Here is a 21,304-nt window from a genome sequence, read left to right as displayed (position 1 = left end):
TGCAACTAGTAGCCAGTAATTTACTGTAATTTTACAGCCAAACATTTTACAGTGTCAGAATAACTCAACAAAATACAGTTTTTTTAATCTACAGTGAGATGCGCGCACATAATAGGCCACTCTGCAGTGAGCATTTTTGTTTCCTCTCCATGAGCAACACCTGGCAGCAGGAGGACAGATGCTGAATAACAAAGCAGTCTGAGCAAGGTCACCCTGGGTGCCGCTGCCCACCTACCTCCATCCTCATCACCCTGGAAACTGGATGATTTTAGGATGATTTTCTGCGCAGATAGGCAATGAAGCACGGTTATGTTCGATTAAAAGCCACACATCTACTTTAGAATTAGAGTACTGTCATTTGGTGATTGAATTCAATCACAATTGTATTATAATGGCTTTAATAATGATTTTGTTTGTCAAGCGTCTAACCAACCAATCAACACTCAGCAAGCCAGTAAATGGTCATAAAATGATACTCCACATCGTCAATCTTTAGGCATAGAAGCTTTATTTGATTTGCCGTTTTCACTGAGAACAGAGTCACTTTTGAATAAAAGCTTTTGATTTTAACAACAGCAAAGGACTCGTTAGACACCAGAACATAAAGGCAATGACAACAGTTTGGACCAGGGAAGACACAAATGTCCGTAAAACACAATTTAAGCCTTTTCAAGTTTGAAAATGTGTGTTGCTTTATTCTTAATCTGTATGGAGTAGTGGAAGTGCAACATTTAAAAAGTAATTGTTTTCTGTGTAACTAAGATGCACCCATGCTCTGGAGAACAATATGCAGAAAATAACAGAGGAGAAGCTAAACAACAATAGGTAAATGTAGAACTGTTTGGTTCATGCACAAATCTGAAAAAAAAGAAGTTTTTATAGAGTAGTATGATAGCTTAGTTTAGGTCAAAGTTAAGAAGTTATTAGCAATGATTTTTCAATACTTTAAAGAATTTGCAATTTAACGGCAGGATACTATTTGCAATTGCAGTATGTACAGACTTATTTTCACAATAGAAAACATTTTAACATGAAAACACACTGAAGTAAAGAAGTACTGTTTAAACTCTAAAACTGGAACTCAGCTCCACATTGAAGCATACAATACAAAAAGGACTTTCTAGCTGGGACTCAGTCTCTCGATCACATGTTACTTTTTAGAAATGGCACAGTTACTCACATGACATACATTCACAAATCCAAAGAGTTGAGTTTTCTGTTTTGGTTGTGCATTACCAAACTAGTAACAGTGTCCTGACAGAATACATTCTCAGCAGAAAGCACCACACTGATCATAGGCTGTGTGGATGTTTGACTTGTATGTGATTGTTTTCATGCATAATGTGAAAAACCTCGCAATACAAATATTCTTTTTATCTTTCTGCGTGCAATTTCAAGGTATTTTTCCATCTTAGTAAAATACTGCAAGTTAAATATTGAAAGAAATTCAAGACAAATGAAACATAATGGTGTGCTAAATGATATATCACAAAACAGATGATTTAGTAACATTCAGAAACATGAAACACCTAATTAGGTAGACACCAAAGAGTTACAGCTAGATATTAAACCAAACATTGATTGTGTTATTTAACAAGTGTCAATAGACACTGATGTGACATCAAGACCCCCTGACTCCATGAATCATTTTCTGACTTCAAATGAATCTTGACTCTGAGTTAGAGTCAATACACCTTATCACCTGTTATTATGAAAGGAACAACACTGTGATACATCGTATGATGACTCACATATACTGCACTACAGCAGTAAGTAAAGGTGCACAAACAGACAGCGGATAAAAGCTCATACCCAGATTTACTGTATTTTTATACTTGGCTATCACGACTCAGCACCCACCACAAAATGCCATACATGTGTCATGTTGGATTCCTTACTGTTCGAGGTGACTAGTAACATAGAAAGCATTACTAGCTATCTTAAATAAATCTTTTTTTAAGTCACCTTGCACAATGACATGTTACAATTATTGTTTGGTTTTGATGCACCATATGTAAAGTACACATGTTGTGAAAGGTACTTTTTTCTTGGCTGACAAAGCTTCACTCTCGCTCTCTATTTCTGTGTGTTTATTAATTAGTGAATACATGACTTACCAAGTCAAAAAATGGTGTCTGATCAATGTCAAGGCTGCAAGCTTATTTCAGATGAGACTAAAAGAAAAAAGCCAATGTGAGATAACTACTGAGGAAACATAAAAAAGGTTGGTTTCTTGTCTAACACTTAAAATAATTCTGCTGTGTAGGCCTATATGCTTTTCAGAAACACTCGCAGTGATCTGACTTAGAATGCTTATTGTAAAAATAACATCTACACATTTAGTGGTTTAAGTTTCTTAACACCAATTTCTGCACAAAAAACTTTTACTAGAATAAAAAAAATGATGTACCAATACATTTAGCAGAATGTTGAAATGCTGAGAGCAATCTACCCCAGGTGAAGTGCTTTGCCTGAAAACAGTGCATTTAATCAGTGGAGAACGCTGTTATTTTTTTATAGCACAGTAAGTAAAGAACATCTCACTTGAAAAAACTATTTTGATCCCCAATATAGGAAACAAACAAAATCTCATTCTCTTTGTGCTCCAACCAAACACCATTGTTGTTCCTCCCAATCCCAACTTCCCTTACCTCAACGTCCTTCTGTCAATTGAGCTCGCACACCACTATAGCCCTAACTAAATTGAAAGGAGCAGTGCAACTCCCCTCCTGAAATAAATGCCAAAGAGAGAAGAGTGAGAGCACAGACAAAGCCTCTAGTGATAGTGGTGACTGTGCTCCCTAACGCCCACTGTGGGCTCTCAGGTGGCGTAATCATCCTCGTCGTCCAGGTGATAGTTGAGGGTGATGACAGCGCTGATGAATTCTCCGAGCTCTACAAAGTCAGCTGTGATAATGTTGATGCCACTCTCCCCGGGTCTCTGTGACCTGATCCACTGCATCATGGCTGGTAAGGCCCTGGGAGGACGCATGAAAACACACACAGGCACACGTTAGGAGAAAGAGGAAGAGGGGGAAACAAAGTCACAAAAGATAAAGAGAGGGAGTGAAGAAGGGATGATTCTCGGTTGGCTGGTTGAACACGGAGAGGGACACGCTGTGATAAAATATCTCTGTGACGCAGTATGGGATGTCTGTGAGCCAGAAAGCAGCTGTGAGGATGACACTTGCTGGACATGATCATGTGTGCCGTGCACCAGGGGGAGGGTGTTACTCCTGCAGATGCCTCACCCAGCTTTCTGCGCTACAAAATTCACCAGCTGTCTCCTCCCAACCTGCTCGCTTTCTTTGCTCTGTCTGTGTGGCTAAAGGAAAAGATGGAATTTTGAAGGATGCCTACATCAAAGTAACCTAATGCCTGGTGAGAATGACTGATAGTGGAGTTATCAAATTAATAATTCATGCCCGGGAAACTGGTGGCTCTGCTGCTGAGGCTTTTAACAAACTGGTGACATTAAGATAAAAATGATATACACACAGACCCCCTGATAAATCAGAAAAAGACAACTTTAATAAGAACTGAGAAGAGGCAGTTTAGAAAGAGGGAGGAGGTGGTAAAGAAGCATCGCCTCAGGTTTGTGGCAGCTGTCTGTTAAAAAAAACTGAAATGAGGTCAATGTCAAACGTAGAAAGCAACATGCCAATGGATTATTAAATGATATGATGACTCAAATATGAGTCACAGTTATGTGAGTGTGTGTGTACATATGTATGCACCTGAGATGTTGCCTGATGTTTGGTTGCCTGTGTATAAATTGAATATTTGTATGTGTTACTTACCCTGCATCTAATTCATTCCTAGTGCTGTCTAACACATAATTGTCTCTCTTTCTGTCATATATCAGTTGCACACCTATTATGATATACTTTTCCTATTCCATATTTTAGACAATAAACACAACTGTGTTCACGTTTCTGCCGCACAATCCCCTACTCCACACTGTGTCTCATGCAAACATCATAAAAATGCCCACACACTTAATTTATGAATCTAGTCTAATTTCCATTCTCTGACTTATCATTTCATCACATACGTCATCATTGTTAGAGCTTTATGTTTTGTTAAACACTGTAAAATATTACCATGATTTCACAATATGTAGCTGTAATATTTTACAATAAATTACTGTTTTACCACTTTACAGTCTTTACCTGTAATGTTCACAATATAATACTGTCATTTTTAATTTCACCGTGAAATAAATACAGGCACAGTTAATTACTGTGAATATACAGGATCAATGATTACCAGGATTTCACAACATGTTACTGTATTATTTCACAGTAAAATACTGTATTCAGACCATCCTCTGTGATAACACAACACATTAAGTGATTTTCTTGCTTTCATCGCTCTTGCTTGGCTTTAGATACTAATTGCTTTCTTTGGTGCAGGTTTTACTTAAATTGAAAGGGGCACCGCTGCATGTGCCTTAAAATAAACGATGCAACATATAAATCTATGTAAAATTGAAATGGTTGTCTTGGCTTATTTTTTTCAGATGCTTCCTGGGCATTAAACCTGAGACGGGCTCGAAAGCCAAAAAGAGGCATGGCAATTTAAACCCCCATGTCAGCACATTCTTCAGAAAACTTGTTGAGTTTGAGTGGATGTCTGTACATGTTACGTGCTCCCCTCCTTGTTTTCTGTCTGTCTCCCTGCTGCAGGTGCACCTGGGCTGCAGTCGGATAGTTTAAAAATCAGCTCCTAAGTTCTAACCCTATCATCTATTCCTTGACCTCTGAGTGAAACGTCACGGGGTTAAGGGATAGTGGATAGGAGAATTCAAAAGGACTTAGGAGAAGAGACTGCGGTACTTTAGAGAATCCGAATGCACTTTCACTATCCGACGTGTTTATGATGCGCCAGCGGACGTCATTGTGTGTGTCTGCTGCTGTGGGGAAACTATGGAAACTACAGTTTTCTATACAGCGGACTACAACATGGATGTTTAATAAGAACGAGGGACTACTGTGAACTCATCTAGAGACTCTGCACCGTGCTCTGATGCTGCTGCTTTATGCTTTATGAACGTGGACAACAGAGAAACATATTCTTCATGACCAAAGTTGGAATTGAAATAAAAAAGGAAAGTGAAACGTATGCTCGTCCCCCTCTCCCTCCGGTCCACATTAATACAAATGATCCCATTACGTATGATCTTATGAACTAAAGATCTTAAAATCAATACAAATGTATTTATTATAAACGTTAGTCCTTAACATGTATATCACCATTCAAATATCTTTTAAAAGTTGAACAAACCCCACACAGCTCAGTAAAGACTGTGAAATGTTGACTTTATTTGATCATTTCAGTGAAAACTAACGTTCATATTTCTCTTTTTGATTATAATACTGATGAACGTTCAGAACAAAGCACTTTGGCAACTTACCACCTATGTTTTAAAAAGCTTAATAAGCACCGTAACTTTCATGATATAATTTCTCGGTCATAATCGGTTGTTTCCGTGAACGGCCGACTGTTGAGTGACGGCAAATGCTGCGGCTGCAAGGCATTGTGGGGCAGCATTTTCGCTTCTCCTGTCGGTTAGGGAGGTCCAGTGGTTCCTAAGCTAAAGGAGGTTATAAAGGAAGTATGAAACCTCCTTTCCTATCATTCTCATCATTCTAGAGAATTCGAACGGCACTTATCATGGCTGCCACTGAGGGACTTCCGGGTCATTTCACTCCTTTAGGAAGGTTCCTAAGCTAAATGGACTATTCGACTTCAGCCCTGGTCTGCCCCTGGCTCCGCCTCTGCCCAGGTGCACCTGGTCTTCCCCTGGCTCCGCCTCTGCCCAGGTGCATCTGGTCTGCCCCTGGCTCCGCCTCTGCCCAGGTGCACCTGATCTGCCCCTGGCTCCGCCTCTGCCCAGGTGCACCTGGGCTGAAGTCGAATAGTCCATTTAGCTTAGGAACCTTCCTAAAGGAGTGAAATGACCCGGAAGTCCCTCAGTGGCAGCCATGATAAGTGCCGTTCGAATTCTCTAGAATGATGAGAATGATAGGAAAGGAGGTTTCAAACTTCCTTTATAACCTCCTTTAGCTTAGGAACCACTGGACCTCCCTAACCGACAGGAGAAGCGAAAATGCTGCCCCACAATGCCTTGCAGCCGCAGCATTTGCCGTCACTCAACAGTCGGCCGTTCACGGAAACAACCGATTATGACCGAGAAATTATATCATGAAAGTTACGGTGCTTATTAAGCATTTTAAAACATAGGTGGTAAGTTGCCAAAGTGCTTTGTTTTGAACGTTCATCAGTATTATAATCAAAAAGAGAAATATGAACGTTAGTTTTCACTGAAATTATCAAATAAAGTCAACATTTCAGTCTTTACTGAGCTGTGTGGGGTTTGTTCAACTTTTAAAAGACGTTTGAATGGTGATATACACAGTGATAGATGGTAAGGACTAACGTTTATAATAAATACATTTGTATTGATTTTAAGATCTTTAGTTCATACAATCATACGTATTGGGATCATTTGTATTAATGTGGACCGGAGGGAGAGGGTGACGAGCAGAAGTTTCACTTTCCTTTTGTATTTCAATTCCAACTTTGGTCCTGCAGAATATGTTTCTCTGTTGTCCACGTTCATAAAGCAAAGCAGCAGCATCAGAGCACGGTGCAGAGTCTCTAGATGAGTTCACAGTAGTCCCTCGTTCTTATTAAACATCCATGTTGTAGTCCGCTGTATAGAAAACTGTCGTTTCCATGGTTTCCCCACAGCAGCAGACGCACACAATGACGTCCGCTGGCGCATCATAAACACGTCGGATAGTGAAAGTGCATTCGGATTTTCTAAAGTACCGCAGTCTCTTCTCCTAAGTCCTTTTGAATTCTCCTATCCACTATCCCTTAACCCCGTGACGTTTCACTCAGAGGTCAAGGAATAGACGATAGGGTTAGAACTTAGGAGCTGATTTTTAAACTATCCGACTGCAGCCCAGGTCTGCCCCTGGCTCCGCCCCTGGCTCCGCCTCTGCCCAGGTGTTCCAAATTCCACTCAGCCGTGTATATATATAAAGAGAAGCTGGAGGAGAAGGATGTCTCGTCTGTCCTAACGCCGGGAGACACTCTCCTTAGAATACCTCTTTGCCATTTTGAGCTGTAGGCCATATTTTTGCAGATGTGTTTATGTTTAGCCTGGAGGACCTGGTAGTCCAGTTTTCGCGGCTTTATTTTGTTTCCCATATGGTTTATAATTGATTTCTGGTTGGGGGGGGAAGTTCTGGGTCATACGGCCCGTGGTGTGGCTGGCTCGGGTTCCTTCCTTCTGTTTGTTCCTTTTGGCCAGTCCTCCAGACCTCTTTTTGTTTCCCGTTTCGCTTGTGTGAGCAAACGGCTGATTATCAATAAATGTTCGTTACCAAGTACCGGTTATTGTGTGTATTCTTTCATGTTGCGGGTCTCAGCACGAGCCACTACCGCGGAGTAGAGGTTGGGGCCGTAACAACATGTCCAAGACACTGTGAAATGTACTTTGCACTTCAATGGAGTAATAAAAAGTTAAAATGGGCATTTTCTTTGTTGATTGAGCTGATTGAATTGTGTAGTTATGGTAAAATCCCAGTGAACTAGTCAGATTTACAATATATTATCGTATGATTTACATGTTTATATTTACAGTAAATTACTGGCTACTGTGTTGCATTACTTCTACAGTAATATTGTGAAAATAGAGGTAATTATTGTAATTGATGTACATCAAGGTATACCACAACTCTGTACTGCTATATCACAGTAATTCCATGGGCATGGCAACTGTAAAGTCACAGTATGTAGTTGTACTTTTATTCTAATTTACTGTAAAATATATACAGTAAATTACTGTGAAATATTCACAGTCAATTACTGTGAAATCCATACAACTAGTAGCCAGTAATTTACTGTAATTTTACAGTCAAACATTTTACAGTGTGTTTATTTTTTGTGATATTTCACCACTAAAGAAACATAGAAACATCGTCCACACCTTTCTGTGATTGTCTCTCTCAGTCCGCTTGCCATGCCCTTCATCACGGTGCTGGCCTTCGGTGTCAGGACCACCTGGGAGACAAAGAAGGTCCCCTTCCTCCTGCAAGAGACACATCAAGTATTTACAATGTGTTTTGGATTTATTTGACCTTTTGTGTAGTTTTGTAGTTTTACGTGAAGCCCCTTATGAGATCTGCAGCAGAGAGGTGCTGCTGTGCATAAATAAATAAAACATTTATTTCCTTTAGATTAAAGGTGGGGTAGGTAATTTTGGAGAAACCGGCTCGAGATCGCTAGAATTTGAAAATACACGACCGGAGAAAATCTGCCACTTCCTTACAGAGCCCCTCCTCCAACACACACGAACAAAATAAGTTTGTGCACAGATGGAAGGCTGACAGGCAGGTAGGCCATCCAATTATTTTAGCCGGGCTTTTTACAGTACTACGGCTTCCACAGATGACATTTTATTATGGATTTTTTGTCAAAGCACTTAAGATATTCATTGCTATCGGGATGTTAAGAGCATTCCATGGAATATAACAAAAAGTGTATCTCGAGCCTGTTTCTCAAACTTACCTACCTTTAAAGAAAGTTAGTTATTCTGTCTGACTCAAATATAGACAGAACATTTTCACATGCAAATTTATACCAGCTTCTAAGAACATGTTACCCCATTACTGTCAGCAGTTTCATTTAATAGTACAGTATGTAATTGTCTACCACTAGGGCTCTCTTATCAAAACAATTAAAAAAGACAGGGTTTGATGGAGTTTATTACTGTCATTAAAGACAGCTCTTCCTGGTTAGGATTATTGTATTGTTCATGGTTGAGGCGATTTCTAACTTCTAAAACATTAAAACTAGGTGATTAAAACAGGTAAGGTCACTGAACAAAGCAGTTTGACAGTGGTCCTCAGATGCTTCTCTGTGGAGCTCCTGGACACCGGTTGTCTCTGTGGAAAACATATGTTTAGAGCGGGCTTCAAGCTGAGTAGCCAGTGATGTTTGCTCAGCCTGTTTCTCTGATAACTTAAAACCTACCTAAAGCCATATCATTTTCACAGGTTTCAAAACAAATAGAACCCATGATTGAAACAGGTAAAAACACTGAGTCACATAGAGCTCCTCAAAGGTTTGCAAGATTTCCTCCCATTTAATGTCATGTATTAGGATACCTTCTTAGTGTAATAAAGGTAAAGGCTGACCTCCGATCAGTAACTGACGCCTGGAGAAACTGAATCAGCTTCTCTGGGTCGGTGGTGTTGGCCCATGGGGAGGGCATCATCTGCCCGGGCCACAGGAAGGGCACCTCCAGGGCCATGGGGTGATGGTAGAAGACCAGCACCTGGTACTCCTTCTCCCATAGATACTGCAGAGACACCTGAGATGGAGGCATGTGTTCAGCGCAGCAGGAGGTATATAAAGAGCGGCATTTTGAGATTCGGAGGAAAGAAGAAAAGATGATGGGATAAGTTATTGTAAATACATAAGAGCAACTTCTGTGCTGAGTGACATTTAAAACAGGTAGCTAAGATGTACCTGGCAGTTTTTTAGAAAGATTTGTGTTCATTTAAAAGAAGCAAATAAAACAAGTGGATATAATTGCCTGATGTGATGCCTATTTCTGCAACGTTGTTGTTCAATATTCAGTGTTGATTGTTCAAAAATTGTATTTCAGACGACAACCGCTGTTTGATGTCTAATCAGAGTGTATTGCTTAATACTAAAATGACTAAAGAGAACTGGTGGAGTTACAGGCTATTCAAGAGGAAAACATATTATGAAAACATTTCTCAGAATTACTGAGACTGAAACCTGCCAGAATTGAAATATTCCGAAAAAGATAAATGTTACACGTTGGTGCAATTCTACTTGTAGTTTCTGTTTTATTAATTAAAGAAGGAAAACATTCAACTTTTTTGCACAATATTAGTGTAAACCACAATATTGTATGAGCATGGCTTTAGTTGCAGTACTTTTACAGTGTATCATAATGAAAGAATAAAATAACTATCAGAGAAAAGCCCTGGATAGACATTACCTATTCAACTTCTATGCAACATGCAACATGCAACATGCAACATGATATTTAAAAGCGTACATACATACATACACATACACACAAACACACATTGACATTAACAATATGTGCCTGGTTTTTATTTCTCTTAATCAAGAGTGGCTGAGGTATACAAAAAAAGCATTGTTTTGTTCAGCTTCTAGGTCACTTAATTGTTTTAAGTCCTACTCACTACAATACAATAGAAAGGGGCTTTATTGGCATGACCACATTTTAAACACAGTATTGCCAAAGCATTCTGCACAAGGCGTTATAAAAGAACAAAAACTAAAAACTAAAAAGAAACACTAAACATAAATGTCAACAATACATGTGGCACAACAGGAAAACACAAAACATGTTCTCATTCATAACACTCCGTTCGATGTCTCACTATGGGATGAGCCTCATCGCGGAGCAAACAGAAGCATCAATCTCATTACGCCAATCCTGATTGGCTGGTGATCTTGACGTCATTCAAACACCTCTTCTCGCTTCAGAGCACATCTCACAGTAGCCGGGCAAGCTTCACTGTCCACAGACTGAACCCAAATACCCATTTCGGTCGCCGGCGCTCGCCGGCTACTCCTTCTGCTTCGCAGGAAGACGGTAGTACTAATGCTGTTAGTATTTAAAATCAACCTCGCCCTTCTCTTCCCGGGAAAGTAAGGTAGGTCCGATTTTTTTAAGCTAGCAGCACACCTGTCGCTCCCTCTCTACCGACACCACGGTAGCAAGGAATTTTTTTCTTTTCACTTCTCCACGGAGGGGAAAAGGATTAAAAAGGAGCATACTGCCACACCAGTCAGTATTCTCCGGGAATAAAAGACCCACACCAAGGTATTACCAAGGTGGTAATACCTTTTTCTCCCGTCCCACCTGTCGAGAGCGGGCCCTCTCCACGCCACGAGGCGACCAAGATGGACGCCCCTCTCCCTCACACCAGAGGAGTCAGGGACTCGGTGGCTCGACTCGGTGGCTCGACTCTGCGGCTGCGGGTTGAAGATCTCGGGCACAGACACACACCAGGTCTGTTCGTCCTGCCTCGGACTAGAACACGCCCGAGGCGTGATCGACAACCCCGGCTCATGCGGACATTGTGTCCGCTTCACCGTTAAGAGCCTCCGCCGACAGTTAGCAAGACAAGCTAGCCTGTCGGAACAGGACCCCCCCCCATGTCCACGGACCCGCCGGCCGGCAGTCAAGACATGGGGGCGTCCGCCACAGAGAGTGAACCCCTCTCCGTGTCGGTCTGGGGCTCACTATCTGCTATGGCTATAGAACCGGAATCCCGCGCCCTGGCAGGCCGGGACCCGGTGACGGCAAGACACGCGGGAACGGTTTCCCGCGCTCCACCAAGCTGGGGCTCCCGGTTAGACCTCACCATGGTCTCACCCGTGGAGGATGTCCTCGGGCTGAACTACGAGGAGGACGAAGAGGAGGACGCCTTGGCGTTCCTCCTGTCCGAATCGGATGAACAGGAAGAGGACACCTTCATGTCACCGGCTCAGTGAGTGCTGCTCTCCCGGGTGATAGCGCACCAGCTTTGCCCGGTCTGAGCATGGAGCTGCAGGCCGTGTGTAAACGCGCTGCGGTCAGACTCAACGTTCCGTGGCCTGAAATGGCCAAGGAGACCTCCAGGTCCCGCTACGAGGGGAAACACCTTCCCCAAGCAGCGGGCAAAAAGAGGCAACTCCTCCCGGTCTTCCCGGAAATGTTGGATGAAGTGTCGGTCTCATGGAGAGACCGGCTCCGCAGGCCGCCCATGGAACCGCTGGTAGCGGCTCACCTTCTACCAAAGGTGGGCCCGTCACCAAGCAGGAACCCCACACTGCCAGCAAAGTCGGACCGTTTTCAGTCAGCAATGACTGAAAAGTCCTACAAAGCTGCAGCGTTGTCCGCCAGGGCCCTGAATGTGTCCTCGCTGCTAACCGCCTACCAAGCGGAGCTCTGCGAGGACCTGTCGGGTAACCCGGGGGCAGCCACTCTGGACGAGATGGCAGCGGTCATGGACATTTGTCTCCGTGTCCAACGCTGCGCCGTCCAGGCCACGGGCAAGGTAATGGGGGTCATGGTGGTGCAGGAAAGAGCGAGATGGCTCAACCTCACCACTCTCCCAGACTGGGAAAAGGAGGATGTGCTGGATATGCCCATCGTTCCCGGGGGAATTTTCTCTCACCTCCATGCAAAGGAGGTGTGAGACGAAAAAGAGGGAGGACGAGGCACTCCACCTCTGCCTCCCTCGAAGGGTCCAGCCGCTGCTTTCGCAGCAGCAGTCCTCTGCCCAGGCTGCCTCGAACTCTGCTCGGTTTAAAGCACCGAAGACGCAGAGGCAGCAGCCCACCCCGAGTCCCCAGCCCAGGCTGGAGACAAGGACAAGCTGGCCTAGAAATTCTCCGGTTCCGGCTGCAGCTCAGGCTCAGCCAACCCAGAATTTCGGCCAGCAGTTGAGGAAGAAGAAGCGAGCGGCGTGACAGCCCCTCCTTCTTCCCTCCGTGAATGTGTTCCCGCCGCCTCGAGAGATGCCTAAACACCATCCTCAAGTCCGCACAAACACATGTCACACGTTGATTGATTCCTCTGTCATAAAACATTTGCCGCTGACGCATCCAGGCTTCAGGCCGAGGGCGCAGCTCAAAAAGATGAAAAGAAAATCAATAAAACCAATAAACAGCCCGCCAATGTTTTCCCCTTTTGAGAGCAGCTACGGCATCTCTCAAAAGGCGGATTATTGACGGGTCTGTGAAGGCACCACCGCGCAGTGCCGGCTGGGGCTTTAAGGGCACCACCGTCATGCGCATGCGCAGTGCCGGCTGGGGTCGTGAAGGCTCCACCGTCACACGCATGCGCAGTGCCGGCTGGAGCTGTAAGGGCACCACCGTCACGCGCATGCGCAGTGCAGGCTGGAGCCGTAAGCGTGACATCTCAGCTGGCTCTAAGGAGCATACAGCAGGAGATACTCACGACATCTGCCTGGGTTTCTCAAAACAGTTACACATTATCTGTTTTCACAAACCCAGAGAGAGTCAACCCATATTCTGGAGAGAGAGGTTCTCTCTCTCCTAGAAAGAAGGGTTTTATCTATAATGCCCGCCGAGCAGAGTCAGATTACGCAGACAAATGTCCTCGTAAAGCACCCGCTCAACATGGGTCTCATAATAAAACTAAACCCGCGCGCCACGGCGTGCGGAGAGTATTGGTTATTATGTAATGCGTAGTGGCACTACACCCGAATTTTCTAGTGCGGGACGCGCCTACGGGTGCTGTCCTTTCACGGAAGGTGGTCACCACGGACGCATGTCAGACAGGCTGATAGAGTATTTACGAAGGTCGCCCGGTGAGAGGTCTCTAGAGCAGAGACCTCCAGCGGGCACACGTAAATCACCCGGAGCTTTTAGAGGTGTTCCCCACCCTAAAACGCTTCCTGCCTTCTCTCAGAGGACACCATGTCCTCGTGAGGACAGACAACACGATATCGTGTATGAACCACCAAGGGAGGTTGCGTTGTCTCCAGTCACACACACTGGCACACAAACTGATCCCTTGGAGCGGCAGACGTCTCCTCTCTCTGAGAGCGACACAGGTACCGGGAGTGATGCACCTCGGGACAGAACTACTGTCCAGAGGTGCACCACTCTATGCAGACTGGACTCCACATCCAAGGATCGTGAGTCCGCTGTGGGTGCGTTACGGCGGAGCCGCGTTAAATCTGTTCGCATAAAGAAAAAATGCTCAATGACAGCTGTTCTCTTTAATGCACGATTTAAACGCACTGTTAGGCGGGGACACACTCGTACACGATTGACCTCCGGGTCCTCTGTACGCGTTCCCACCCCTGGCTCTGTTACCCCCAACTCTGGCCAGAGTGAAGGAGCAACGCCACACACTTACTCTGATGTTTCCGCCCTAGCCCGCAACGTACGGGCTGGCGGAGATATATCAGCTGTTGTGCGGGCAGCCATGGCAGCCCTCACCACGCAGGGACAGATTGTCTCAGGCGGGGGGGGCGATCCTTCACCCACGCCCAGAGCGCGGGGCACTATGGGCCTGACCTGTGAGTGGTACAATCTGAATACAGTGGGACTCCCTCAGAAGCTGATAAACACTATTCAGAGTGTGAGAGCTTCCTCCACCAGGTCTCTTTACGACTGTAAGTGGAGGGTGTTTGAGGAGTGGTGCCTTCAAGAAGGACACATCTCTTTTCAATGTCCTGTCGGGGTGATTTTATCATTTCTACAGGACTTGATCGATAAACACAGAGCTTTCTCCACGATCAAGGTGTACCTGGCTGCTATTGCTGCATGCCATGTGGGCTTTGAGGGTAAGACGGCTAGCCAACATCCTTTGGTTTGCCGTTTTATGAAGGGAGCTCGCAGGCTCCTCCCTGTGGAACCTGGCAGTGGTTTTAAATGGGCTCAGAATGACCCCATTTGAACCCCTGGAAGGAGCTGACATGAAACATCTGTCACTCAAGACTGTGCTGTTACTGGCCCTGGCATCCGCCAAGCAGGTCAGCGATATTCATTCACTGTCTGTACATCCCTCATGCACTCAGTTCGCCCCAGGGCAAACAAGAGTGTTGTTGAAGCCCAACCCTGCCTCTACACCAAAGGTGGTTGGTTTGTGTACCCCAATTGACATTGAGGCATTTCCTCCGCCGCTGGTCTCCTCCGGGGAGTAGCAGCAGGATCTGTTGTGTCCAGTCCGGGCTTTACACACATATATGGACAGATCAAAGGAGCTTCGTCTTAATGACCAACTCTTCGTGTCCTGGGCTAACCCTCACAAGGGCAAGCCTGTTACTAAGCAACGGCTCTCCCACTGGATTGTGGAGGCAATTGCTTTGGCCTATACGAGTCAGAATTTGCAAGCACCTTCGGGTCTGCGGGCTCACTCGACTCGGGGCCTGGCTACATCCTGGGCTTTGTTCAAGGGTGTTTCCATCCAAGACATCTGTGCAGCGGCGAGCTGGTCCTCGCCGCTCACTTTTGTCCACTTTTACAGGCTAGACGTCTCCGCTCCAAGCGTGGCCCGAGCAGTGCTGGGCACCTTGGGACTCTACCTGTTAAATTCTGGTTGATCGGTGATTTTCGAGATAAGGTCGTCTGGCAATACGGGAGCTACAATATCCCATAGTGAGACATCGAACGGAGTGTTATGAATGAGAACTATAGGTTACTTACGTAACCCCAGTTCTCAGAGTAACATGAAGTGAGATGTCTCACCAGACGGCCCTCCTTGCTATGGTGAAGCGAGAAGAGGTGCTTATTTTGAATGACGCATGCGTTGTGGCGCAAGCTACTTATAGGGGGTGATTTCCCCTGACGCTGACGTCAAGATCACCAGCCAATCAGGATTGGCGTAATGAGATTGATCCTTCTGTCTGCTCCGCGATGAGGCGCATCCCATAGTGAGACATCTCATTTCATGTTACTCTGAGGGCTGGGGTCACGTAAGTAACCTATAGATTGAAGTGTCTATTTTGTATCTGAATAGGACAGTACCTCCTGAGCGAAGATGACCGGGCAGAGTTTGTCTCCAAACACCTCTCTTAACATGGCCACCAGTTTTTCATGGTGCATGTTCTGCACGCCGTAGAAGTGGTTAAAGTCCAGAAACACAACCTCTCTGGCATGAGCTGACAGGAAACCACTGATCTGCTCTAGACCTTCTCGGACCTAAAAGACACAAATATGAACAACACAGGTATTAACAATTTATTTTAACACATAATGAGATTAAATATAGGCACTTGTTGATAAAACTCACATTAATATGCTGCCACACAGATATGTACAAACATTAGCAGCCACATGCATTGGAAAAATATTCATCACATTAGAAAACTTCAGAGTTGTATGCTGACCGTGGCACTGAATAGTCCGTGGGCGAAGAATAGCTCGTTGTCGGGGTCACGGGGCTTGGTGGAGATGCGCAGGTCAAAGAAGCGGACCCCAGCCTCCAGTTGGCTCGTGAAGTTCATGGTCTGTGTAGCCAACCACTTTCTCATTAGCTTCTTAGCCACCGTGCCAAAAACAGACACAAAGTTCTGCACAGTGTCCGGCTGCTCGGGGCCAACTGGAGATGCCTCGTCAATGTAAAAACTAAAGGAATCATGGGAACCTGGAGGAGACACAAACATGAGTCTTAATGCAGGTTTTCAACGCAGCAGGTTTTGTTTCTGTGCTGACACAGCTTTGAGAGTGAGGTCAAAGCTGAAAAATATCCCGGTACCATGGCAACAACACTGACTGAGAATAATAGCATTTTACGTCGTAAAGTTATGAACTTGTATGACTTGAAAAGTTGTGCTCATATACTCTTATTATATATTTATTAATCCAGACCAGAGATCCGAGAGAAAAAAAGAACTTTGATTATTAGGATTTTTTATTTAGCTTTCAGAGCATTATTCTCTATAGTGAATATAAAATGCAATTGTCTGTGTTTACCTTTTGTTTTGTCAGTTGGTATTGTCATTGGTCTTTTTCCAACCACACAGATCAATTACTTAAAACACAATAATCATATATTGAGTCTTACCGGTTAGTCCAACTATCAGGTTGTTACCAAATATTTTAACAACATCTTGTGGTCTTCCTCAGTAGATGAAGTAGTCATATTAGTTTTATGTATAGAACTTTTTTTTTTTGCTAGATCTGTTGCCGGTTTTTTCCTCTGCCTCTGTAAGTAATATGCCTTTAGAATCCAGTCTTGTCTCATCCTTATTGACTCAATTTGCAATTTCCTATCCTTGGTGATTTTCTAGTCCCCACAGTAAGGCTAATATCCTTCAGAATTGCAAAGGTATATTATATGTTCTTGTAGATTCTAGGATCCCCTTTCATACTGTAGATCTTGACAAAACACTAACACCCAAATAATTGCTTTTTGCAGGTGTTTTTTTACACACAATTTCAAAGTTTATTTCAGACCAATGTTTTTTCAAAAGTCATCTTCAGTAGGATCTGAACGTTTTAAAGCATTTTCAATAAATAAGATAATATCTTGCAGGGACAAAGAAAGAAAAATAACTAATTATGGCTTTGACTCATGCTTCTCAGTTAGATCACAGCAGTTTCATCAAACCTGAATAAAAAAAGGCCACGTGGCTTTAGACACAACTTGGGTTGACCTCTATCAAACACAAGTGAACTACTGCTTGTATACATGTGTCTGTGCTTTGATCAAACTGACCTACCATAAAATCTAAAATATTCATAAATGTATTTCTTATGCAGAAAGTAGTCCTGATGAAAGTTGTAGCTTATTTTATTTAGCCTTTATTTATACAGGTGTAAAATCTCATTGAGACACAAGGTCTCATTTTCAAGAGAGACCTGTTCAGTGGTAACACTACCACACACAGTTACAGACAGACAGGACACTAAACCTCCTCTCGAGCTCTGTTCCTAAATATCTATAGACCACCCAAATACTGTGCAAGCTTTTTTGATGATTTTACCGAACTGCTGTCTATAGTGTGTATTGACTTTGACCGTCTAGTCATTGTTGGTGATTTTAACATCCATATTGACAACCCCCAGGACAGAGGGGCAAAATAACTGTTGTGTTCCTGATAACTATGGACTGACTCAGCATGTGACGGAGCCCACGCACAATAAGGGGCACACTCTGGACTTAATTATCTCAAAGGGTCTGAATATCTCTAAGTGTCACGATCTGTCTGTGTTGTGTTTTGTCTTGTCTTTTTCTGTCTCTGGTTTCCTGTTTTATTTTTGAAAAGTGTTCACCTCCTGTTTTGCCTGTTGGTTTCTGTCTGTTTCCCTCCCTGATTACCCGATTGTGTTCACCTGGTGCCCCTGTGTTTTCTCCTCCCTCCTCACCTGTCTCTTGTTTGTTTGATTAGTCATGTGTGCATTTAGGTTCTGTATTTTTCTGTTAGTCTTTGTTAGTTCCTTGTTGTTGGACTGTGTTCACTGGGAAGAGTTCTGTCTTTAAACCTTGAAATAAAGGTATTTTCTGTTAATCTGCATTTGGGTCCTGCTTGCCTCTCTCAACCCTGACACTAAGGTTGTGGTGACTGATGTTGCACTCTCTGACCATTCCTGTGTTTTCTTTGAGAGCTCTATTTCTGTTCACAATTTTTTTCAAAAAGAGGTAACCACAAAGCGATATTTCACTGAAAATACTAGGGAAATGTTTACTCAGAATTGTTCTTCCACACTTGCCCCTGCTAACATCTGAGTAAATGAGCTAGTAGATCATTTTAATTAAAAATTAAAAATGTTATAGATGCCATTGCTCCAACTAAGGTAAAGGAAGTGTCTGGCAAGAAAATATCTCCATGGAGAAAGGCCATGACCGTGAAAACAGAAAAAGAGAATGACGAAAAGCTGAACGCAGGTGGCGAAAAACAAATCTTCAGGTTCACTTTGAAATCTATAAAGAGAGACTTGGCCTTTATAATTTGGAATTGAAAAACGCACAACAATCGTTCTTCTCTGACATCATTACCAAAAACAAAAACAACGCACGTGCATTGTTTGCTACCGTCGACAGACTAACTAACCCCCCAGCAGTGGCGGTTCTAGAACATTTTACATGGGGGGGCAAAGGGGGGGGCAAGAGGTCATGTACGAGGTCACTAAAGCCGTGCAGGCTAGCAACGGGGATGCTAAGGACGCTAGCATGCTACAGGCATTCCGTGAGATTGTCAAGGAAGTTATTCAAGAAGAGAATAACGGTCTCCGTGAAGAGATCAAACGGGCCATCTCTCCGCTAAAAATCGCTCTGGATGAATGCCATGACAAACTACGTACCCACGAAGAAGGGTTGAATAGCTTTGATGCCCGCTTGCAGGCAATGGAGACGCGTTACGCTAACTTGAACAGTGACTACAAGAAGCTACAGGAGAAGACGGATGACTTGGAAAACAGGGGAAGACGGTGCAACTTCCGTATCATAGGAGTGCCAGAGGGTTTGGAAAAGGGAAACCCTACACAGTTTATCGCCAGACTCCTACACGAGGTTCTCGGAGGTCCTAACGGCTTAGACAACACACTCTCACTCCCTAAGCGTCCAATAGCGACGTTTGGTCAGTGTCCGTGGCGTCCAATTGTGACGCTCCTAGGCTCCTTCAGCGTCATAAAGGGACGCAAATAGCTTTCAACTGATTGCAATGTATTCCCATCTGCGTCGGGATTTGACGCTCATGGAAGCACGGCATTCGTTTGTGTCGGCTGCCCTTAAAGGCAATGTGAGCGTCCATTCCCAGGAGTAAAGGATGGCAGAAGACACTACACTACCCAGAATCCCCAGCTATCGTTTGGACTACACCATGTGCTCTTGACAAACCGTGATAGTCCTCAAGCTCTGTGATTGGAGAGTGTGCTCCGAGGGTTAAGCCGATTCTCGAACAGCACTTGAAATGGGATGGAACCACGGCAGACTGTCCAAAACTGGATTTGAACGGGTCCACCGCGTCCCCCCTCCCCCACCCCGTCCCCAGAACTACACATGCTGGCTATTCTGTTTCGCAACATGTTCTCTATGGCACGTCTCTACTGGGAGTTGTAGTTTTAAAAGACGTTTTCGTATTTCCCATAATAAGAAGTTGCCAGTATTAAACTGTGTACATCCCTGGAGGTTTAGGGGACAGGAAACACTCACATTTAAAACATATCATTAATAAATGGGTGAAAATGTCTTGTGCCCATTATGGGCAGTATTACTATATATACCCACATGCCAGCTAAGGTCAGAAGAGCTTTATTTAACAGCTGGTCTTATGTGTGTGAGCCCTGTGATAACATTACATTACATTACATTAATTGATAAGCCTGAAACATGCACTTGTCAAGGTTCAGAGGCACATTGTGCAAATATGGCAGTAGCCATCGATCAGCTTAAGATAAGATATACTTTATTGATCCCAAGTTGGAACATTTGCGTTACATCAGCATGTGTAACAGTTAAATATGCAGTTGTGTTTATTTGAAAATCATTTAGTATAATCACACAAATTCTGTGTTTTATATTCAACAATTCTGTGTTCTTTATTTATTGATTGTTCAATACCTGACAAGGCCGGAGATGAAATATCTGCATACATCATAAGAGTATAATACAGTAAAATATCAGTTAAAATAAGTGCTTCAACATAGTTAACATTGCTGGAGGTATGCACACATATTGATAGATGTCTTGTAATGCACTATTGAGGAACCTGCAACCCAAGTTTTTCATTCAGTGCAGAACTACACCACAGTTGTGTAGGCCTATATGATATGACAATAAACCTTAGAACATCTTGAAATCTTGAAAGGGATGTGCAAAATAGTCATTATATACAGTCTTTAATTAACCATTAGTAGAGAATAACGAGTAATGAATACTTTATAGGGATCGTATTAATATCTAATAATAAAAATATTGAAATTCAATAACATGCTTTAACCACCAGGTGTCCCTTTGTATCAGCTGTGCACCTTTATGGTGTAAATACAGCCTATCTACCAATTGGATCAAATATAAAAGTGAGCCGAATTAGTGTTGATACTGCAAGGAGACGTATTGTGTGAAAAGAAATGTAAGATGTTGTTTAATGGCTGATATATTTATGATCCACGTCACGTTTTCAGTTCCTCATGTTTGTCTTCTCATCAGGGCTATAAATACAGAACTACGGCAGATATGTAATGCAGCCGAACCGTGTATTACAATGCCGTTATGTGATGACTTTCAAAGAGAAAAGCAAGCACACTCGGAATAAGGTATTATTATTATTTCGGTCTGTTTCTGGTATTTGTTAATGACGGTGTGCTCTGAGATGTGAGACTGGAATTGCACAGGGGGGAAATAACGTAGGCTATCTTTAGATACGGATTTTGTTAAACTAATATGTTTAGGCTGTGGACCAACACTATACATTGACGGGGAAGGGGGTAGCAATAAAGATAACACCATTAAACAGTTACACAACATAACAGAAATAATATCGATAGCAGCGTCCCTAGCAACCACCTTGGTAACAATGAAAACGTCGCGATTTCCTGAAGTAATCTTCGTAATAACTAGCAAACTAAAGATCATGTACATCCACTGCACACATAATCTGAAATAACAACTCATATTTCTCGCATCAAATGACATCAAAACGCATTTTAATGGCCAAAGTAACTTTAAAATAGGAATTTTACACCCAGAATAAAACGAAGTTCGGCCATGTTTTCTTTTTCTGCAGGGAGACATTTGAAGATCATGTGACATAGACGC

At 43.5% G+C, this 21,304-nt stretch overlaps 1 protein-coding gene across 1 annotated transcript in view; it reads right to left on the bottom strand.

The window, feature by feature from the left end:
- Positions 1-485: 485 nt before the first annotated feature.
- Positions 486-21,304, bottom strand: part of plcxd3 (phosphatidylinositol-specific phospholipase C, X domain containing 3) — a 58,212-nt gene continuing 37,393 nt past the window's right edge. Inside the window, exons 2-6 of the mRNA XM_034091749.2 lie at positions 15,933-16,189; positions 15,571-15,744; positions 9,213-9,388; positions 8,003-8,104; positions 486-2,978 (exon numbers count right to left, since the gene is read on the bottom strand). Coding sequence (XP_033947640.1) covers positions 2,822-2,978; positions 8,003-8,104; positions 9,213-9,388; positions 15,571-15,744; positions 15,933-16,189 — 866 coding nt within the window. The 3' untranslated portion in view covers positions 486-2,821. The remainder of the gene's footprint in view (positions 2,979-8,002; positions 8,105-9,212; positions 9,389-15,570; positions 15,745-15,932; positions 16,190-21,304) is intronic.

Source organism: Pseudochaenichthys georgianus, chromosome 9 (genome assembly GCF_902827115.2).
Source record: "Pseudochaenichthys georgianus chromosome 9, fPseGeo1.2, whole genome shotgun sequence".
Classification (NCBI taxonomy): domain Eukaryota; kingdom Metazoa; phylum Chordata; class Actinopteri; order Perciformes; family Channichthyidae; genus Pseudochaenichthys; species Pseudochaenichthys georgianus.
This window is presented reverse-complemented; position numbering and strand designations above follow the sequence as displayed.